At 37.8% G+C, this 20,112-nt stretch overlaps 2 protein-coding genes across 13 annotated transcripts in view; one reads left to right on the forward strand and one right to left on the reverse strand.

Annotated features, from left to right (window-relative positions):
• CLSTN1 (calsyntenin 1) overlaps window positions 1-15,177 on the forward strand; it is a 39,013-nt gene extending 23,836 nt beyond the window's left edge. For 2 of the 4 annotated variants that reach the window (XM_048067607.2, XM_066982093.1), the window contains 11 exons: window positions 1,341-1,462; window positions 2,265-2,427; window positions 4,494-4,544; window positions 6,258-6,415; window positions 7,068-7,216; window positions 7,705-7,931; window positions 8,328-8,498; window positions 9,093-9,238; window positions 10,781-10,916; window positions 11,633-11,817; window positions 12,528-15,177. In XM_048067607.2, coding sequence (XP_047923564.2) covers window positions 1,341-1,462; window positions 2,265-2,427; window positions 4,494-4,544; window positions 6,258-6,415; window positions 7,068-7,216; window positions 7,705-7,931; window positions 8,328-8,498; window positions 9,093-9,238; window positions 10,781-10,916; window positions 11,633-11,817; window positions 12,528-12,722 — 1,703 coding nt within the window. In that variant the 3' untranslated portion in view covers window positions 12,723-15,177. The remainder of the gene's footprint in view (window positions 1-1,340; window positions 1,463-2,264; window positions 2,428-4,493; window positions 4,545-6,257; window positions 6,416-7,067; window positions 7,217-7,704; window positions 7,932-8,327; window positions 8,499-9,092; window positions 9,239-10,780; window positions 10,917-11,632; window positions 11,818-12,527) is intronic. The other 2 variants (XM_066982094.1, XM_066982095.1) reach the window with 1 other exon arrangement.
• A 130-nt stretch (window positions 15,178-15,307) lies between these two features.
• Window positions 15,308-20,112, reverse strand: part of PIK3CD (phosphatidylinositol-4,5-bisphosphate 3-kinase catalytic subunit delta) — a 44,096-nt gene continuing 39,291 nt past the window's right edge. For 8 of the 9 annotated variants that reach the window (XM_066982089.1, XM_066982088.1, XM_066982087.1 and 5 more), the window contains one exon: window positions 15,308-19,702. In XM_066982089.1, coding sequence (XP_066838190.1) covers window positions 19,565-19,702 — 138 coding nt within the window. In that variant the 3' untranslated portion in view covers window positions 15,308-19,564. The remainder of the gene's footprint in view (window positions 19,703-20,112) is intronic. The other variant, XR_001212196.3, reaches the window with a different exon arrangement.

Here is a 20,112-nt window from a genome sequence, read left to right on the forward strand (position 1 = left end):
CTCTAGTGATGCAACTTTTTTCATGCTGTGCATAGTTTCAGTCTCTCTGAATCCTGCAGACACTATCATTCTGAAGATGATATTCATAAGAAGAAAATCTGATAACCCTGTTTCTGTAATTGCTATCTAATGGGGGTAAAAGAGCTCTTTCCTTTGTAATCTGGAGCAGTGGATTTGTTCAGTGTATTAGAAAGATATTTTAGTTAAAATGCTGCTAGGTTTTTCAAAAGAAACCAGGCTGAATGCGGACCAAATGCAGCAGCCTTCACATTTAACTTGTTTAAATTGTATTTAAAGATAAGAAAGATTTAACAGTATCTGTAATATCCTAAAACTATTCCTTTGAACAGGAGAAAAGTCACTGTCATTCAGAACCAGGTACAAATAATTCTCTTCTTTTCCCTAACTTTACCCATTCTCATTAATCAAAACCTAAAACTTCAGATTAATGAAAGGGAGTGAACTGGAGAAAAAAGGCAAATTTAAATACAGTTTTTCCTGTTCTAACGTACATGGGAAGGAGACCTTCAAAACAAGTTTTCTTATTCCTTGGTGTGACCTAACCATATAATAATTGCAACAGATAGTTTCTGGTATTAGAAATATAATTTGCCTTGATTTCAATGGTACATTATGCAATATTGAAAGTCTAGAACTAGGTTTGTTGGAGAGAGATAATTCTGAATAAATTGCACCGGAACAATACAGTTAAGTTTAATGATGTCAGACTGAAAGATTGGTATGGTTTTGGTACTTTTTCATTCCATTTCTTGACTTATCCATGCCATGGTATGGATAATGTAGCTAAAATGTTTCCTTTCCTTATTCTTACTTGTTTTTCTAGCTTCTCACCTTTCTATTTAAGTTTTACATTCTTAGAGCTAGGCCTATATGCTTTACACTGAAGAAAAAGTCTGTTGAGCAGCCATCATGTATATGTGTTCCAAAACAGTAATTAGATGTGGTAGAAGATGCTCATTTGTGACAAAAAGTTTTTTCTGTTTGTAAATAGAGCTCTCTTTTTTTTTTTTTCTTGCTTTCTTTTTTTTTTCAGAGGGTTTTTTCCCTGTCAGTTTTCAGTCCTAGGCCTTGGTTCAGACTGGATTTTGAAATAGATGTCTATTGTTTTTGCTGTGTGTTATTCTTGGTCTGTTCAAGAATGTTTCTCTGAACTACTGCTATAGATGTTTCTCATTCCTCTTAACATGTCTGATTTGCTTCTACGTTTGTTTTTCCTATCAACTACTGGGTATTTACATATGGAATTTCAGAATGGGTGAATTTTTTGGAGTTCTTGATGCTTACAGAAAAGAGTAATACTAATTGTACCTCTTGTGCAGATATGAACCGACACCACTACGCACTGTACGTACACAACTGCCGACTGGTTTTCCTCTTCCGCCAAGATCCTTCAGAGGGAAAAACGTACAAGCCTGCTGAATTTCATTGGAAACTGAACCAAGTAAGTTTGAAAGGGACAGTTGGTAAGGTGTTAGAATGCAGTGAAAAACACTGGAGCCTAAACTCCTTGATAATATAATTATTAATAAATACTTTTTGCAATTCCGGACTCCTGATACCAAGCTTTATAGAACCCAATTTATGATTGTGAAGAATGAAACGGGAGGGACTAAATATTTTGTGTGCTTTTCCAGCCCACTGGATCTGGTCAGTTACCTGACCAGAGTTACGTTCTGACATAGCTCACTATATCCTAGTATTTTCTATACAGGGCAACGTATACTGCTTTAGTGGTAAAATGTCCATATATATCTTTGGGGAAAGATTATTGCTTTTCAAAAAGTAACTGACTTTCTGTATAAATAATTATGTTGTGGAAAGCTTTGTTATATTCAAAATGGTCACATGTTTCTCTAAACAATCCCTCTCAGCAAAAAATAGATCCTTTGTCAAGTAATGTTGTATTATAACAGTCTTTATAAATGATAAGATGTGGATATATATATTTTTAATTTAAATAAGTGGTTAATATTTAGATCCTATAAAAATTGAAGGAATGGAAATACACGCAGCTTCCTATATTGGCTATAGAAGAAAAACTATTTATAAACCTGTGGTTGCCTTGCTTTTTTCTGTTGTTCCATATGTGTGAAACATAAAGTATGTCTATACAAGTTTATAGTTTGTCAGTATGTCTACATGTACATATATATATATGCAAAACATGCATCAGATCCAGTTATTCAAATGCAATGTTTTTTTTTTTTAAAGATTAAAGCAATTTTTAAAACTTTTTTGTTCAGGTGTGTGACAAAGAATGGCATCATTATGTCCTCAACGTTGAATTTCCTGCGGTAACTCTTTATGTAGATGGTGTTTCCTATGATCCTTTCCCGGTGACTGAAGATTATCCACTTCACCCTTCCAAAATAGAAACTCAGCTAGTAGTTGGAGCATGTTGGCAAGGTGACTATTTACGGTTGTTAAGACATTTATTTTTTTAAACAAAACCTTTGTGGTTAGCCTAGTAGTACATAGCTAATCTTTTTAATGCATTAAAGATGACTTGTTATGTCTTATGCAGATTATTTTTGGTCCTAACTAATATCACATATTTCTTCTCTTAGCCATTATTTCTGTGATTTTTTTTTTGCTTATTGGCCGCAGGTTTGTATGAAATACAGGGCTACTCACCAAGCAGCATTCCATCAAAGGGCTTTCTGTGGTAACTGAGAATATAGATGACTTAATTTTAATAACAGTTTTAAGAGTACATCTTATACTTCAGATTACTATGTAGAACGCTAATTTCAAGTAGGTTGAAAGTCCTATTTTATAAGTGTTCTCATAAATTGAAATATGGTCAGCAGACCAGCTAAGCAACACAGTGATGATGTCTCGGTATTTTACCATTTCTGCTTACAGAAATAAACGTAGGAAGCATCTGCATCTGCTTTATTATATGCAGGCTACGGTTAAACCACAATATTCTGCAAGCTGTAAAATGCTGTTTCATATTCTCTAATACTTATGAAACTATTCTTCGAAGCTTGTGGGGGGAAAAAAAAGGAAAGCATCTGAACATGGAACATTGGCTAATCAAAGTACACTGGTACCAGAGATCTCTGTAACAAAGCTCTTGCTTTACAGTCCTGAACTGAGATGTTTTGCTCGCTGATTTAGTTACCTCCTAGGTGATAGAAAGCTGATCTTTTGGGTCACAGAGAGAACAGTGCTAAATCATTCATGCTTTATTGTAGTTCAGAATATGGACTGTAGTTGCAGTCTGCAGTAATGCATAGAATTAGCTTGTGAATGAAAGACAAATGGGAAGTTTGGGGACATTTATGTCAAATTAACAGTTTTTTTTGTCATGATGTCTCTTTTTCTCTTGGAGTTTTAAGGCTTTGAAGTATGAATGAAGGTTAAATTATCAAAATATCCTCTCCGTCAAACTTACTATTTTGTGGGAAGTTCTCTGTCTTTCAGCATTTCTTATTTTTGTGTTAAAATTCATTCTGTTATCTCTTTGAGTCAATTAATTATTTTCTCCATTATTCATCTCATATTCTGTCTGTGACTTTCTAGCTATCTATTTTAGTTCAAAGGGAAGATATACTGGCTGGTTTTCAAGAAACTGCAGCTTGGAAACTGTTCCAGATGAGCATATAAATGGTGTAATGGCTTCTGTATATGCTCTATATCGGAACAAAAGCATTTAGTCTACAAACTTTTGTGCTTTCACATTAGCAACATTATATGATTCTTTGATTTCTTGTGAAGTTAATTTACTTTTTTAAAGCAGCATACTGAAGTAGGAGCATTAAAAGTCTGGAATACAAGAACTTGAGGGGCTATCTTTTTAAAATTTCTACCAAGGTCTGATTTTTAGGCAGTTAGAGCACAGAAGGAAAAACAGTTACGCCAAAGGAGGGAGAGATTCTGTGATTTTTTGGAAAAAAAAAAAAAAAATTCTTAAAGAAGATTAAAAGCTGTTTTTCTTTTTTTTCTTATTTAACACGCTTCCATCTGACCAATTGATTACTTGATACATATGTTACTATTATTATGATAAGAAATCTGTGTCACTAATAGCTTCTTTTGATTAACATTCAATACCATTAGGTGATTTACTGGTACAGGCTGGATCTTACCTTAATTTCTCCTTTAGGGAGAGGGGAAAAAATAAGCCAGTTGATAGACCTGCCTCTCATTACTAATAGGGTTTGTGTGAGACTGGGTATTTGTAGTTAGCGTTCTCCAGTGTGACCATTTTTACTGTGTCTTGTGTTATGGGGCTCTTCAGATTTGTCTTGTCATGAATGTTTATTCTTGTAATAGCTTAGTAATGCTTCTTCCCTGAATTGCAGTTTTCAGAGAACTCATAATCCGTGAGAAGCTGGGTGGAGTATAAGCATGCTTTTGGGGGGAAGTAGTGGTATCTATTTTCTGTGGCCTGAGAGAGAATTTGACAAATGGTAACAACCTGGTCCCTTCCCTGTTGTCCTATTCTTTGTCTTGCTTTTCTACAGAATATACAGAAAATGAAAATGACAATGAAACTGTGCCCGAGACCTCTGCAGGTTGCTGGAGTTTTTTCCCTACTGTTTTCATTTTTAAGCCAAGACATTGCTTCATCTCACACGCAGCATGAAATGCAGGCATTGCATTCGGGCCATTGACCTTCACATAATCCTCTCCTAGGCTTGTTTCTTCATTGTGCCTTTATTTCCAGAGCTTCACCAACTGATTTTTTTTCTTTTTTCTTTTTTTTATTGCACCTAATTGCACATCCATGTACAAATTTGCAACCATTGTGATTGCAGTGAAGTGGTGTAAAATAAGTTGCTGGTACAAAATATTGGCTATGATCTCTTTTGTTCAGTTTGGTTAAAACATAAAAATACTTCATCCTATATGTGTGTATAAAAGCATATGTATGAAGGTGTATGTATGCATAGCACAGAATCGTTCAGTAGGTTGGAAAGGACCTCTGGTAGTTGGATGGTCCTGCTCTCCACTCAAAGGCGAAGCGGTTTCATCTTTAGATCAGGTTCCTCGTATTTAACTCAAAGCCAGGCTGTAGTTTACAGTGGGTTGGATACTCATTTGATGAAAAAATGATACAAAGTTCAAGTTAGTGAATAGACGTAAAGGCTTTGGCTCCCAGGTATTCCTGGTTGGCTACAGGATTTTATTTTCTGAAACATTTATAGTTGATAGCTCAGTGGATTTTGTGTCTTGAGTTGGGACAATGAAATAAGTGTATATTTCTAAAAGTATATTCAAGTTATGTACTTGTTCTGTGTAGTTTAACAATTTCTGAAATGGTCTACATAAGATTGAGAAGAGGTTTTGAGCTGTGCATTGTGTTTTAGTTTGGCAAGGATGTAACAGAATCCAGGGAACTTTACAAGTCTAAATTGGAAATGATATCATTTATAACAGGACAATTAACTACTGAAAACTTGTATCGAGTTATGTCAGGGATCTTTCATCACGTAGAATCTTTAAAACAAGCTTAGATACGTTTATTAGAATCTGTTAGCTTATTAAGTGATGACCTTGAAATACAAATTTCTAGCAGGTGTTTTCTGGCCCCCATTAATAAGCTCAGTAGGTGATCATTTGGTGTCATCTTCAAAAAATCACTGGGTTGTAATTCATCAGGCTTAACTCAAATGTCTAAAAAACAAATTACTTGAGTTTAAAACTCCTCACTTCTGTCCATGTGGAGAAGTATGCACTTTTAGAGGGGACCAGTTAACTCTTAGATGTCTTTTACAGGAAGAGCTGGATCACTTTGTGAAGTTTTTGTCTTATTTGAGTGTAAAGAGAGCGTGAAATGATTGGCTTAGATTTAGGTAGCTAACATCTAGATGATTGATGCTGTTGTCTTCTATCCTGATAGACTGCTGGTTTTGTAGAGAAGCTGTTAACTCATTGCGAGGATTCAGGATTCTGTTCATCTCACTGGTTTTGTCTTTCATTTCTGAAGAACACCACCTCGCTGTATGGGCATAAGATACGTTTTTTTATGGAAATAGTAGCCTTAGTTTCACAGTTCAGGATGGCCACACTTTCCTGTTTTGGAGGCCATATGCATGGTGAACTGCTTAATTCTTTCTTTATGCTTGAACATAATCACAAGGTTAACACCCCGAATGGATGAAAACTAACCTGCATGTCTATAATATATTGTGGAGCCACAAAGCATCTTTGTTGTTTTACAAGAGAAAAAGGTAAAATAAATAAAAACAAGATGTTTAAGATTTTTCCTTTCTTCTGTTATGAAGGTGGTGAACTCCGCATGGCTCAGTTCTTCCGAGGCAATCTGGCAGGTTTGATGATTCGTTCTGGTAAACTGGAAAACAAGAAAGTGATAGATTGCCTATATACCTGCAAAGAAGGACTGGATTTGCAAATAGCTGATGGTATTGGCAAAGGCGTGAAGGTAAAGTTGCCTATGAATAAATGCAAGCATGTATATTACTCTGCTGATAATAGATGCAAGTTTTGCTCGTAGAGGTGTCCCAAATAAAACAAACTTACCTATTGTGACATTTTGCATTAAAACTACATGAAAACTAGCAAATCTTTCTAGTATAGATATGGGCATAGTGCAGTTTAAGAATGAAAGTTACTGTGTTCTCTCCTTTGGAGGAAAAAATCCATATTTGAAAGCCTCTTTGTTTTGCCAGCTATACCAGATTGTCATAATAAAAGATAGGTTAATTCTACTAAGATGCTTGTTAAGAATCTCTAACTTCTATGTCTTATTTTTTAATAGCAGGGTTGTAAGAACAAACATAAAATTCTCTTTTATACGAGTTGTTTCTCCTTCATGTTACTTCACATCAGAACGATAAGTGTCTAGATTTCTTCTTGAAGAACCAAATACTAAGCATATTTGACTGGAATAAGGAAGTGAATAGGGAAATCAAACTGTGAAGCACAAGGCCAGTCAATAATGGCCTCATTGCTTTGAATACAGATGTTGTTATCCTAGCATTTACCTTGCTAGGCAGTGCTGTACTTCTGATTTCGGTTACCTGATGATGTTACTATTTTTATTCTTTTTTTATTATTTTTCCCTGTTATTTCAGATCCACATGAACCCAAGTCAGTCAACGCTGACCTTAGAAGGGGATGATATTGACAGGGTTGATAAGGCCATGCAGCACATTTCCTATCTGAATTCTCGCCAATTCCCAACACCTGGAATCCGGAGGCTTAAAATCACCAGTGCTGTCAAGTATGTCCTAGCGCTGAAATAATGTGTCTGTGTATTATGGTAGTGAAGCCTGGAAAAATGTTCATGTATCTCAGGTGTGATACACAAAAAAGTCTTGCTGTATGTAAGTGTTACATATCAGAATGTGGCATCTGTTCTGAATATTGCTGTTTTCTTCCTGAGCCTGTAGTAAGGAATGTGTAAGATAGGAAATTTATTGTTCCAAGGGTACACAGTGAGGAATCGCCAGTATCACAGGCTTTATTGAAGTTGTTATCTGTGGCTGTTAGTCATAGCAGAGAAAATGGGGCAAAATGTTAAATGTAAGTAAAAATTAATTGTAAGGTTGTTCCCTTGCTGGGAAATTCTTCCAACACAGTTGATGAATTTATCTAAGACTCTTGGGTCTGAAACAGAGCTTTTTTAATTTATAAGGCAATTAGTCTGCGTAATTGTGGCTCCCTCTCACATAGCCACCTAGACTGCAAAACTGCTTCTCTATCTCATAGATGTTTCAATGAAGAGGCCTGCGTCTCCATTCCTTCTGTGGAGGGATATGTGATGGTCTTGCAGCCAGAGGAACCAAAAATCAGCCTTAGTGGCATCAACCATTTTGCCCGGTCTGCTTCAGAGTTTGAAAGTTCAGAGGGTATTTCCCTCTTTCCTGAGCTTCGCATAATAAGCACCATTACACGGGAGGTGGAGCCCGAGGGAGATGGAGATGAAGATCCTACAGGTAACATAATTTCTGGTTAAGACTGTTACCCTTACTCCATTCAGTGTTCACATTGGAGGATCTTTCTTTCGCAAAGAGACATGGATTTCTCTCATGGTACAGAATCGAGTAGGGGAAAAGAAGATGTATATCAGTTGTATAGGTACTTTGCTCTGGGCTAACAGAAATTTGCCTGGAAATGGTAGTAAGCCTAGGCCATTATCTTCGTGTAAACAATCCCAAAAGATTGATTGTTTTATCATTATCTTGAATCCTTGGTCTCTACTTCAGACCCAGGTCTTAAAATCTGATTTGTAAGAAGAGTTCTGTTTGCGTGGGATATTTTATGGTTCTTGGGCTCTTGTCTGCTTCACCTTTGTTTCTGCTTATCTCTTTGGACTTTCCTTTACTCCTTAGTTCAAGAGTCTTTGGTATCTGAAGAGATCATGCATAACCTGGATACGTGTGAGGTGACTGTGGTGGGAGAGGAACTAAATCAGGAACAAGAAAGCCTGGAGATTGACATGACACGGTTACAGCAGAAGGGCATTGAGATGAGTAGTTCTAACCTTGGCATGATCATCACAGGTAGGACTTAGTACTTCTGCTCATGCAACTGGGTCTGAAGGGTCTGAAATCAGTGATAAGGGGAGCTGTGTGCTTGATAACACCTTACTCCAAATATTTTGATTTTTGACTAGAATTTCAGGCTCTGAGGTGTTCCCACTATATTCTGTGGAAATCTGTGGTTCTAGAAAATACATTGTTTTAGAACCTCCTTTCTATTCTCCTCTTGTGTCCTGAATTGCAAGTCACTTTTCAACTGTGGAAATGAAATACACTCTGCCCCCTAGAAGAGGCTTGCTTCTTGCACAGATAACCTGGTGCCTTGAAGCATGCGTCATTCCTTTCTGTGTCATATTCAAAACATATTACATATGCAGAAGGAAAGATGCCTTTAAAGATAATGTGGGTCTAGGATTTTATCACAAAGTAAACACACAAAATTTTAGTAAAGCCACATGTGTGCATGTCTGTCATAATGGTGTTACTTCTTATTCTGCTGACAGAAAATCTATCAGCCCAGAAAACTTGCTTAAAGAAACGGAGTGAAGTTTGTAGAGTATATGATGTTGCCCTAGTCTTTTACAAAGTAATTGTTTTACTTGTTTCTCTCCACAGGGGTGGATACTATGGCTAGTTATGAGGAAGTTTTGCATTTGATACGCTACAGAAACTGGCACACTGTTTCTCTCTTTGACAGAAAGTTCAAATTAGTTTGTTCTGAGCTTAACGGGCGCTATGTCAGCAATGAATTTAAAGTGGAGGTACGTAAGCTATTCTGATCACTCTTGGAGGTTATCAAGTCTGGAAGGGTAGGTGGGTGATAGCTGGTGCCTCGGCTGATGGATTATTGATCAATAATTGATTTTTTTTTCTGTAAATATTAGTAAACTTGCACATCTTAGGCAGTATTTCATATGTCTGTTCTCAATTGTATATTTAAATAAGGGTGCTTAAACAGAGGTGAAACTTGTGTAGTAGCAGAAATGGTATGGCTAATGGAATTGTGAAGGCAAAAGCATTGAATTAGAAAGACAGCATATAAATTTAACAACAAAAAAAAAAAAGGCGATTGAACTGCTAATAGTGGTGCTATACTGACCAGAGGCTTGAGTAGCTTTCATGTATAACTTACAGGATTCTGCAAATTAACTTGCTGGGCCCTTTAGTGTTTTGCTTGTGTGATCCCTAAAACACTGACTGATACTAAGCACTGATGTAAAAGCCTAGATGGGCTAAAATTGCATTTCTTCTGCAGTAGAATACAGGTTAATTATTACTTGGTATGCTTATATCAAATATATGGAAGTACAGCAGAAGGTGACATAGTAGACACTAAAATTTCAGCTGCTGGAACATGAAGTCATTTTAGTTGAGTGGAACTGTCACGTACGTCTGCATCTTTTATCTATAAGTTTGAATTCCTACGTTTTAAAGCTGATCAGAAGGGCTGACAGTAAAGGTAACAGTTGTATTTACCACTAGTTGGGAGGATATTAGGGGCTAGGAAGAAAGGCTGCAGAGCCTCTTGTGTTGCAGAACAGAATTTTTTTCAACTAAGTAATGTGATTTTGTTTCCTGAGGAAATTCTGTGAGCTTGCGTTGGGATCTTACCAAACTATTAAAAGCAAATGCTTTCCTTTTTCTGTACTGAACTTGCTCTCTTCCTGTTGTGCAGCTGCTCAGGTAACCTATATCACAATGTTCTGCCACAGGAGAGGTATATTTAGCTCTGCTTGTTTGGCAAGGAAGCATGAAAAACTCTGTGAGGGTGAGCTTGCAGTTGTACTTAAATGCCAGCTATGCTAAGCTTGGGTTAAACTGTAAAGAACGATTTTTTCTTAACCTTTGGTCTGCAATGTGGATTTTGTCTTTGCTGTTAGCTGAAGATAAACAGCAGAGTAAGAAAAGAAGAGAATGAAGAAGTGTAATTAATATGTCATACCTTTTTATATACTGTTTTGTCAGGATTAAAATGGCTAGCTACCAGTTTTGATAACGAACTGGCTTTACCTGTTTTATTCTGAAATACTGGTGTCTGTACAAAAACTCGCCAGGCTAACTAACACAGATTAGAAAGATGGAAATATGAAAGGTTATGTGACAAGAAACTATAACATAGGAGGAATTGCTGGTTGGGATGATTGTCCCCAGAGACAAACCATTGCTATGTTGAATGAGAATGGGATGCTTAGTATGGGAAATTGTGTTGTGTTTTTTTTTCCTTTTTTTTTTTTTTCCTTTCTGCCTCTTGAGAGGTAAGCTCTTGTATTTCTGGGGTTTAACAATTTTCCTTTTGTACCTAGGTGAATGTTATCCACACTGCTAACCCCATTGAACATGCTAATCACATAGCTGCGCAACCACGGTTTGTTCATCCAGTGCATCATACGTTTGTTGACCTCTCTGGTCACAACCTAGCTAACCCTCATCCATTTTCAGGTAAGAATTCTCAGTCACTGAAGTTCAGCTGATTTTTTCTGTTGTTAAACTGTCACAGAGGCTTCTTGCTGCACCCAAGGTTTTTTTTCCCGGTTAACCCAATGTGTTGGACTAATAAATTTAAGCAGCATCTTGATCCCATTCTGCTGTTGCCCGAACAAGGAGGAGAACATTGCTATAGTTCTATGAAATATCTTTTCCTGCCAGCAGGGAAACTCTCTGCTGGTGTGCATGCGTTGGAAAACAGGAGGTGTACTGTTCTTGGCAGGGACTATAAGACCTAGATAAAGGGCTGTGAGGAACTGGGACAATATTTCTTGTGAATGGCACAAGGAAAGAATTGCAGCGTTATTCCCTTGATGAGTCGTGGTATCTGCCCTTTCTATTTTAATTACATAAATTTGACCTGGGGGTAGGATGTGAGAGGAAGGAAAGTAAGCGTATTAGAGAGGAGTCTGTGTGGTAGAATCTGCTTTCCATGTCTTGTTAGACCTTCAGATTGATGTAATTATACTTAGGAACTAAGTTTTGTTTCTGGTTCTCCCACTGACTTTTTTAGTGGCCTTATACAAACTGCCTCTGTGTAGCTACCTACAATATTTGTATAATGCCGTTTCCCTCTTGCAGGTGATGGGAACGGAGGATTAGTTATTAGCTTTACATAAAAGTTGTTTATCAGTATCATCTGAGAAACTCCTTTTATTTTCTTGTTGCAGTTGTTCCAAGCACAGCCACTGTTGTGATTGTAGTTTGTGTGAGTTTCCTGGTTTTTATGATTATTCTGGGAGTGTTCCGAATCCGAGCTGCACATCAGAGAACGATGCGTGACCAGGACACTGGAAAGGAAAATGAGATGGACTGGGATGACTCTGCTTTGACCATCACTGTGAACCCTATGGAGGTAAATCAGAGTGGTGTCTCAGCACTGCACAAAAAAATCCCTCTTCCAGCTGTAACCAGTATGACTGTACACAGACAGAGTAGTAGAGCAAAAACAACTGTAGAACACAGGGAGAACAGACACTGAGTTTTTAATAGATGCCCAAAAGTGACATATCCCAAGAACAGTTACGTTTGGAATCTTGCATGGGCTGTAGCTTTGTGATACGTAATTGGGCAAGAATCACTTGAATCAGGTTTTACAGATCAGTGTTTAACACTGGTGTTTATCATGCTGCACACTACCTTAATGACAATCAGCTTTTTTCCCAAAGTTGTAAAAATTTATTGTTGAAACATTGTCTGTATTTAGGACGTTTCTGTCTGCTGTGTTTAACATCTGAAATTTTGGAAAATCAGAAACAAGATGTGCAACCTTAATGTTATTTGTGTAATCTTACTGAAAGTTATTTTTCCAGTAGAATTTGAAGTACTGGACCATACTTATGAGTTAGTTTGGAGTGACAGGATTGATAGAAATGTTACAAAACAAGAAGAGCTGTTTTAATGAGAGCTTAAGCTTTGGTTTCTGGTTGCCTGATTACTGCTGAACTTCTGAAAACAGTAATGAATTAATAGCTCTTTCTCAATAAGAGTACTTTGTGCCCAATCCAAAAGAATAAAGGGAATTTTGGCTAGTATGATATCAACAGCCGATTTCTATCTTAACAGACTTACGAGGATCAACACAGCAGTGAAGAAGAGGAGGAGGAAGAGGAGGAAGAAAGTGAAGATGGAGAAGAAGATGACATCACTAGTGCAGAGTCTGAAAGTAGTGAGGAAGAGGAAGGAGAGCAGGAGGAGGACCAACAGAATGTTAATAGACAGCAACAGCTGGAATGGGATGACTCTACCCTCAGTTATTGATTCTAGCTGTTCCCTTTGTCTTTCTTTCTGCTCTAGAAGACTCCACTGTAATACACTCCATTGTTCCCAAGGATTCATGGTGTTTAAAAAAAAAAAAATCATTCTGGCCAGTAGATTCAACCAACACACATCCCAGTGTTTGTGTTATGTCGGCTAGTTCCTGATGCTGTTTCTAGAATTGTAGTTAGCACCTCTTTTCCCTCAGCCATGCCTCAGTGACTGGATTTTTTTACACTATGTGAGGAACCACCTTGCACTTTTTCTTCATGTCATCTCAGCTAAGTGACTCTGCAGATCTGTAGCCATTGCACATGAATTTCTGAACTTTTTTTGCTCTGTGAAACAAATATGGCTTTGTTCCTTTTTGTCTTTCTGAAAGATACAAAGATTGCTTGTTGACAAAGGGTAAAGCTGATCATTTCAGCCTGTTGATTTCTTTTAATTTTTTCCCAAATTAGTGCATGTGTAAAGTGGCAGAATGAGGTTAATATGTAGAAGATTAACAGACTTTTTAATATTTTGTAAATATATTGGAATTATGTAATTATGTCATTTGTGGTAGTGAAAACAGGGATTGGGGTATAAAACATGCTAAAGTAAAAAAAATCATGAAGCATGAAGTAATACAAGTCTCATACTACTGCAGCAGGAGCACGGGCACAGTTTTCTAGTGTAGATGTTTCAGTAAAACAGTGTCATTGGCCTTGACTGCCGTGTTCACTCATGCCCCACTCTGGTTTTTCTTTTTTGTTTTTCTTTTTTTCCTCCAATCCTTTGTTTTTGCAGAGGGAACAGACAAGCTTGTGAGAAACTGTAAAGGCTCTTTGGAACCTGTGCAGAGGTTCAGCTGCCCAACTGCCCTGCCTAATACAGTTTGTTGGGTTTATTTTATTTTATTTTTTCCGGTAAAGTTTTAGCATAAGGGCTGTTTAAGTTATTGGGAGAAAAACACTACTTGGATGGTGGACAAATGAGTGTGCTGGTGCTGTGGTGTGCTGCCACAGCACCTACTAATTACAGTGAGGCTGCCTGTAGTACAATGATGGTCTGTTCATCTTGCTGGCAGGACAGATTGTTTGTTTAGTTGATTGATTGTTACATTGGTAACTGAAGCTGGAAAGCCTGAGACCTGTGTACCTGCGCACCTTGGCTACCAGTCTACATAGATAAGTTTTTAGTTTATTTGACTGTTCAGTTTTTCGCATTTGGGAATGGGAGGGTTTGGGGCATAGCTGATACCATTTCTATTAACCACACTCCTGCTCATTCCCTGTAGCTCCTTGTACAGTAACTTGGACTGTTGGTGTATTAAGCCTTTGTTTACACTTAGTAATTGTGTTTTCCTGCTGGTGAAACTATAGCATAAATTATCCAACCAGAAAACCTTGGGAATCACATTAATATTATTCCAAGTCATGGCTAATTTTGGTTGTTTCCGATCAAAGTTCTAACTTGGAATTGCAAAGGACTTTTTTAAAGAACTGACTGAAAGGTACGAAAAGTAAGTTATGACCCCATGGTGGAGAGTGCTAGTTTTTTCGTAAGGCAGGTCTTATTCATTTAACTGTATTTGTCCTATGCAGAGCCTTGAATAATGAATATCTGCTTACTTGATTATTTTATGTTTGGAGGTGGATTAAAGAGTAACTTGTTTTGCTTGTAACAGGAAACTAGGACTCCATTCACTCCTCAGCACGGTAAGCAAAGTTTCAGTTTTTGATCTTGTACGTAATCTGCCTGTGTTCTAGATGCACAGACCATGCATGTGATAGCAGGTTAGTTAGTGGCTGACAGTACACAGCAGGGAAATGTTGGCACTGGATAAGCCTGCTAGAGGAGCAACAAGCAAGCCAAAAGGTGGGAAAGGAGTGGGAGAAAAAGGGTCATAATTTAAAAAAAGATAAAGATTGATCCAAATGTGTTCTGTAGTTTTGATTTTTTCAGAGCAGACCTATTCTCACCTAGTGCACATCTTGCCTCCTGATGTGTGTAATGGGATCTAATGGTGGGTTTTATCTGGTGGTAACACTTGACTCTGTGGAGTGCCTTTTACAATAATAGATGGACCTGGAAGCAGGGGAGAGAACCCACACAACTAGCTTACCGTTTTTTTTTTTTTTTTTTTTAAATGTAAAATTTTAGATTTCTAAAATGGGGAAATGGTTTTGACTACTTATGTGGTAATATAACTGCTAGTTTTAAGTAAACTGGGAAACTTTTAACTTATGTCTGACAGTTGTCCTGTGTTAATGTGTAGAAGACTTATCCTTCCATATACTGTCACTGTAGCTGCTGTATTTTAGACTAAAACTGATCATGACTTAATGGTAATACTGAAAGGTTGTAAACGTCCTGATGCAGTTTGTAGCCACTGTGGGTATAACTTTCAGATGTGTATATTGGTAACAGGTCAGTTTGGAAAGTCTATAAGCTACAATAAATTTCTGGTTCTAAAGGTTGTTTGCATTTATTTCTTAATGAAGTTGGGTCAAGTTACATTAACTGTGTGTTAGTTTGCCTAGTAGTAGGGTCCAGTTTTATTTTCATTGATCTTTGAAGCACAGAAGGACTGGGGCATCGTGGTGTACAATTTAATCTTTTTTTTATTTTTTGACGTACAAAACATGTACCAAAAACAACTGAAAAGTTAAACATGTAAACATTCTCTTGTTACAGAACCATGGTTTGACTTAAAAAAATATTTTTTTTAAAGGCAACAGAATAAGCACAGTCTGTTTGTACAGTTAAAAAAAATCACAAAAACATCTCTAAATAAATAGAAGTAGAAAGGGGTATCACTTTGAGCATATTTATAAAATCAGAAGTTACTTATTTACAGTGAAATGTAACATTTTTCAAAGTAATTTTAAGTTTTAATCTTCGGTACAATTCAACTTGCTGGGAAGTATCAGGTGAGCTGCTGTTTTGTCAATTTTGTCAACAAAAGCCTCTTTGCTGACCCAATACAGCCATCGGAATTTCATTAAAGGCTATTCCAGTGGAGTACAAGGGAGGAAGTCCACTCACTGACTCATGGACGTTCTTAGTTGTAGGTAAGTCAACTTTCTAGACTACAAAACCTACCTAAAACTGTGCTGAATTGAGAAACACCTTTGGAATTGCTCAGTTCTAGCAGTTTACGCTGATACAACTTTGTTTTATTGCACTTGTACGATTGAAGGACAGATGACATGAGCCACTGCTGCTTTGTACTTCTGTAAAAACAGGTATGAACTGCTGCGAGCCTGCGAACAGAGTACCTAAGAGTGACCAAGGAACCTGCTAGGTAAGACTGCCTTTCTACAATATGACAGATGGGATCCTGGATTTCAGTTGATGGCAATGTAAGAGAATTGCATGTACATTTACAGATTTTTAGATTGTTCCCTTCCATTGTGATTGCAGTGCATCGCAACTTGGATGTGGCCTAATGAAAAATGTGCCTGTGAAAGCACAGGCTCGCTGTCAGTTGTAATAGAGCATCCGATACACGGTAATCTGCTGCCCCGTGGAAATGTTTGCGTTTGTCCAAGTCCTTAAGGTACTTGAATTTTTTAATTGGGTGTAAGAGAGATGAGCGTATCCCTACTGCTGCTTTGTGACACCTAAAAGCCTTTTAGCCTGTGAAGCAAGAGGCTATACAATCTGGCACTGAAAAGTATCCTTATAATACTTACTTAAAATATTAGTTAAAAACATGTCAGATAGATTACTCTCATAATTTGTTAAACAGTTCAGCTTTGTAATACTATATTTACAAATATAGATCCACTGCTTTAAGATTTAGTTTGAAACCTGAGACCACTGACTGCTGTTCAGTTCAAGAAAACAGTGAGGAATGTACTACACTTGGGAACCACATCAGTGAAAGCAATTTATACTGTATGGCAGTATTCCTTTCACAGAGAACAAGTCAAAGACCATTTGAAGTTTCTTTTAGTCTAATCTCCAGAAGCAGCAGCAGTTCTAGAGTGTTGTCCCCAGTCATGATAGGGTCAGTTTGTACGCATTTATCCGATGTTGATTTCGTAGTGTTCTAAGTCAAATGCATAGCTATGGGCTGATACAAAGCCTGGCTTTAGGTTCTAGCTAAATAACTAGGGTCTGTAACATAGAGAAAGTACAGCACAACGGTTGCTTTTTGTAGCTGCAAACAAGCTTTCAATATTACTTAATACGCTGAAAAACTGTTAGAGAGGGTTGTGTAATAAATAATTTGGGTCAATTACAAGGGCACATACCGTTCTATCTTGAAATGTTCTGCCAAATCTCAGTTACATGCAGCATCATTTGAAAGGTGTAATAAAAGGGGATCAGTGAGGATCGTGTCAAGTTAAAAGCAGTTGTCTGCTCTGTAACTGCTGCTTCTGGAAACAGGTGCTGTATGAGAAGCAACCTGGTTTATACCACATATATATATATAACAGTATAGAATAGACTTCATAGCATTAAAAGAAACCTTAAGTCTGTAAAACAATTTAAATGAGCCACAATGTTACATTTAATCAATCATCTGGTATCATCTGTTTGTATATAAAAGCAATGAAGAAAGGTGTTTTTTTTTTAATTAAAGTTGTTTCATGCATACTAAACATCGTAATATCTACTTGTACTTTCTACAGAGGTAGAAGTTACTTTAAGGCAGTATAACTTAGTTATGCAGCTTATGAAAGATATGTTCGAACTTGTGCTTTTTAAAAAGCAATGGACTTAGCATTATCTGGAAGCATTTTGTTTGTTTTGAAGTACTAGGAGTACCTGGTTTTAAAAAGAGCTAAAAGTCAAGAATGAGTTGTACCTAGATGCTGGATGCAAAAACAATAATGAATCAAATTTACCCCATAATAGGGAAGATCTATTAAGAATAAACAGTTCAATTCAGCCTCTGTCTGAAACTGGCTGTTTTTGTGTAAGTTTTAGGCAAAATAATTCAAACCAGGCATGGAAACTAAATTTATATGAGAGTAGACCATTGTTTGACAGTACTTGGATTTCTTGTCACTTAGGAAACACGATATGAAATGCCTGTATTTCACAGAATCACAGAATGTTAGGGATTGGAAGGGACCTTGAAAGATCATCTAGCATTGTTAAACCTAGTTAAGGGCGTACAATCAAAGATCTGATTCAGCTTTAGTGATGTCTTGAAAATGGAATGACTTTGTCATTCCTTAACAGGTAGGAATGATAGCACCTTCATAGGAACATGATGTTGTGGAGAACACAGGGAAATGGAAAGAAAGCACCTCAGGGAACTGCTAAAGGAAGCAGATACTAACCAGACTACTTCACTTATCTTCCAGCATGACCCATAGGCTGCAGCCTGCTTGATGCACCTCACTGTGCTCATGTGAGGCACAGAGGGACAGCAGTGGCTCTTGTTCATCTGTCCCTTTGCAACACCAGTGCTCAGAACTGCCCACCAGGTGAGGATGTTAGCTGGAAACAAAAATATGACACAGGAGTAGAAATACATGATTAACAACAGCACCTTGTGGGAGAGGAGATTCCACTTGGGAAAGAGACGTAGGCAGCAGTGAGAGCAGGAGAAGACTGGAACAGTTTGTCCAGCTGTAGGTACCAGCACAGACGGCTGCACCTTGCTCTTTGGCTGCGCCACCCCATACAGACAGTCTTTGCACCCCAGCTCTAATAACAGACAAAAAGTCATGTACCTTAGTTGAGAGCAGGATGTATGTTGGAAAAGAACAAAGAACAAATTTGTAAGATGAACTGAGATGCAAGTTATTGTAAGTAATTTTTCAGTGTTAAACCCACTCATCTGGCACTCCTCTATCGTTACACAGGAAGGCAGACTGGCCAAATAACTTAAGCACAGAATGGTGCCATCTGTCCCAGCTGACACTGGATTACAGTGTTGTATCCTAGTGATTACGTAGGTGTAGGCCAGCGCCCTGCATGCATGCAGTAGAGGGAAGCCAGGTGGCAAACTAGCTCCAATGTACCCCAACAGGAGGTACATGTAGCAACCAATTACTTGCCAATTTTCAAAATGCAATCTTAATGTTTTCAGGCTTAAAAACAGAAAAAACACAGAAATCCAGGAGCGGCTTGAGGTTGAACTGAAGTCTGATTTAGGAAAGCAAACAAATGTACCTAACCCACATTAGGCTGACCCACGCCTGTTCTTGTGGCATTAGCTTTTAGACAGCAATAGGTGGACTCCAGTTCCATTTCAGAATGCTTTGGCTTCTGAAGCAGAGAGATAGTAATACAATAGTATGGATATTTTTCCCTGTCACACTGCAGAGTAAAACAATTCACCCAAGTAGGTTTCAGAGGTGATGTAGACTGACCTACCTTGCTGCACACTGCAACAGGCTAGAAGGAGTGATCACGTAGTGAGTTAAAGCCTCTGAGCTGTAATGGTAGGGGCCTACAAGAACAGCTATAATACAAGAGCTATAGGATAGTAGCTTTCCAGCGTTCAGCTGAATTGTCAAGAAAATAGACACGTTAGCCCAGTTAATGACTTTAAAGGATGTTACGACAGCCTGAACTCTTCCATTAGAAGATGTATTTGAAGCTTAACAAGTTCTTAAGGATACAGTACATCTACCTACCTTTCACTGTGTGCAGTAATTTTATTGCCTCATGCCTGCCCCTTGTCCCCCAAAGATCTAGAGCAGGCATGATTAGGCAGCTGACGACAGTCCAACAATCTTCAGTCATGCAGAAAAGTGTGACCTCCGGGAATGCAGGTGAGGGATCTTGAACACAGCAACATTCATCAGTCTTTATAAAACAGTCTACAATGGCTGGATTCAGTGCAAGTGGCATTACATTCTCTCGGAGCAAGTGTGCAGCCTGACTCAGTTGCTCTACTGTCTGTTATCTTTGGATACGTTGTGTGCTAGCCAGTTCACTTTGGTTTTCCAGCTCTCTCGCAGGGCTTCATTAAACTTTAGTCTGAAGTGCTTTAGTGCCTCCTCGTCCGTTTTACCGAGAGCTAGGGAATCCTGAGGGTAAGAGACAGAAATCAGTGTAGCCTTACTGAAAGGGCAACTGAACAATTTAGCCAGGCAACTGGCTAAACTGCTAAAATATTTACTTGCTCAGAAATTACTCTACTGAAAGGAGCACTGTGTAGGGAACAAGTATCCAAATAATTGTTTTGAATGGTTACTATAGCTGCACATTTTTTCATTCTGATAAATAGATGCATCCTACTCTTAGCTTTTAGAATTAGGGAAGCATTATAATTTTTTTATTATTCTTGTACAAAGCTACTGTCTTTCAGATGGACAAAGCTAGGTTGTTATAATGTAAGAGGCAAGTTGAGAACAAGAAGTGATACTCCACCAAAAGAGTTCTGTGTGGTCTTAGCCTGCAAGCTGGTTCTACCAGGTACCTATTGCCTTTTGTGCTG

The sequence above is a fragment of the Anser cygnoides genome, chromosome 23 (assembly GCF_040182565.1).
Source record: "Anser cygnoides isolate HZ-2024a breed goose chromosome 23, Taihu_goose_T2T_genome, whole genome shotgun sequence".
NCBI lineage: Eukaryota > Metazoa > Chordata > Aves > Anseriformes > Anatidae > Anser > Anser cygnoides.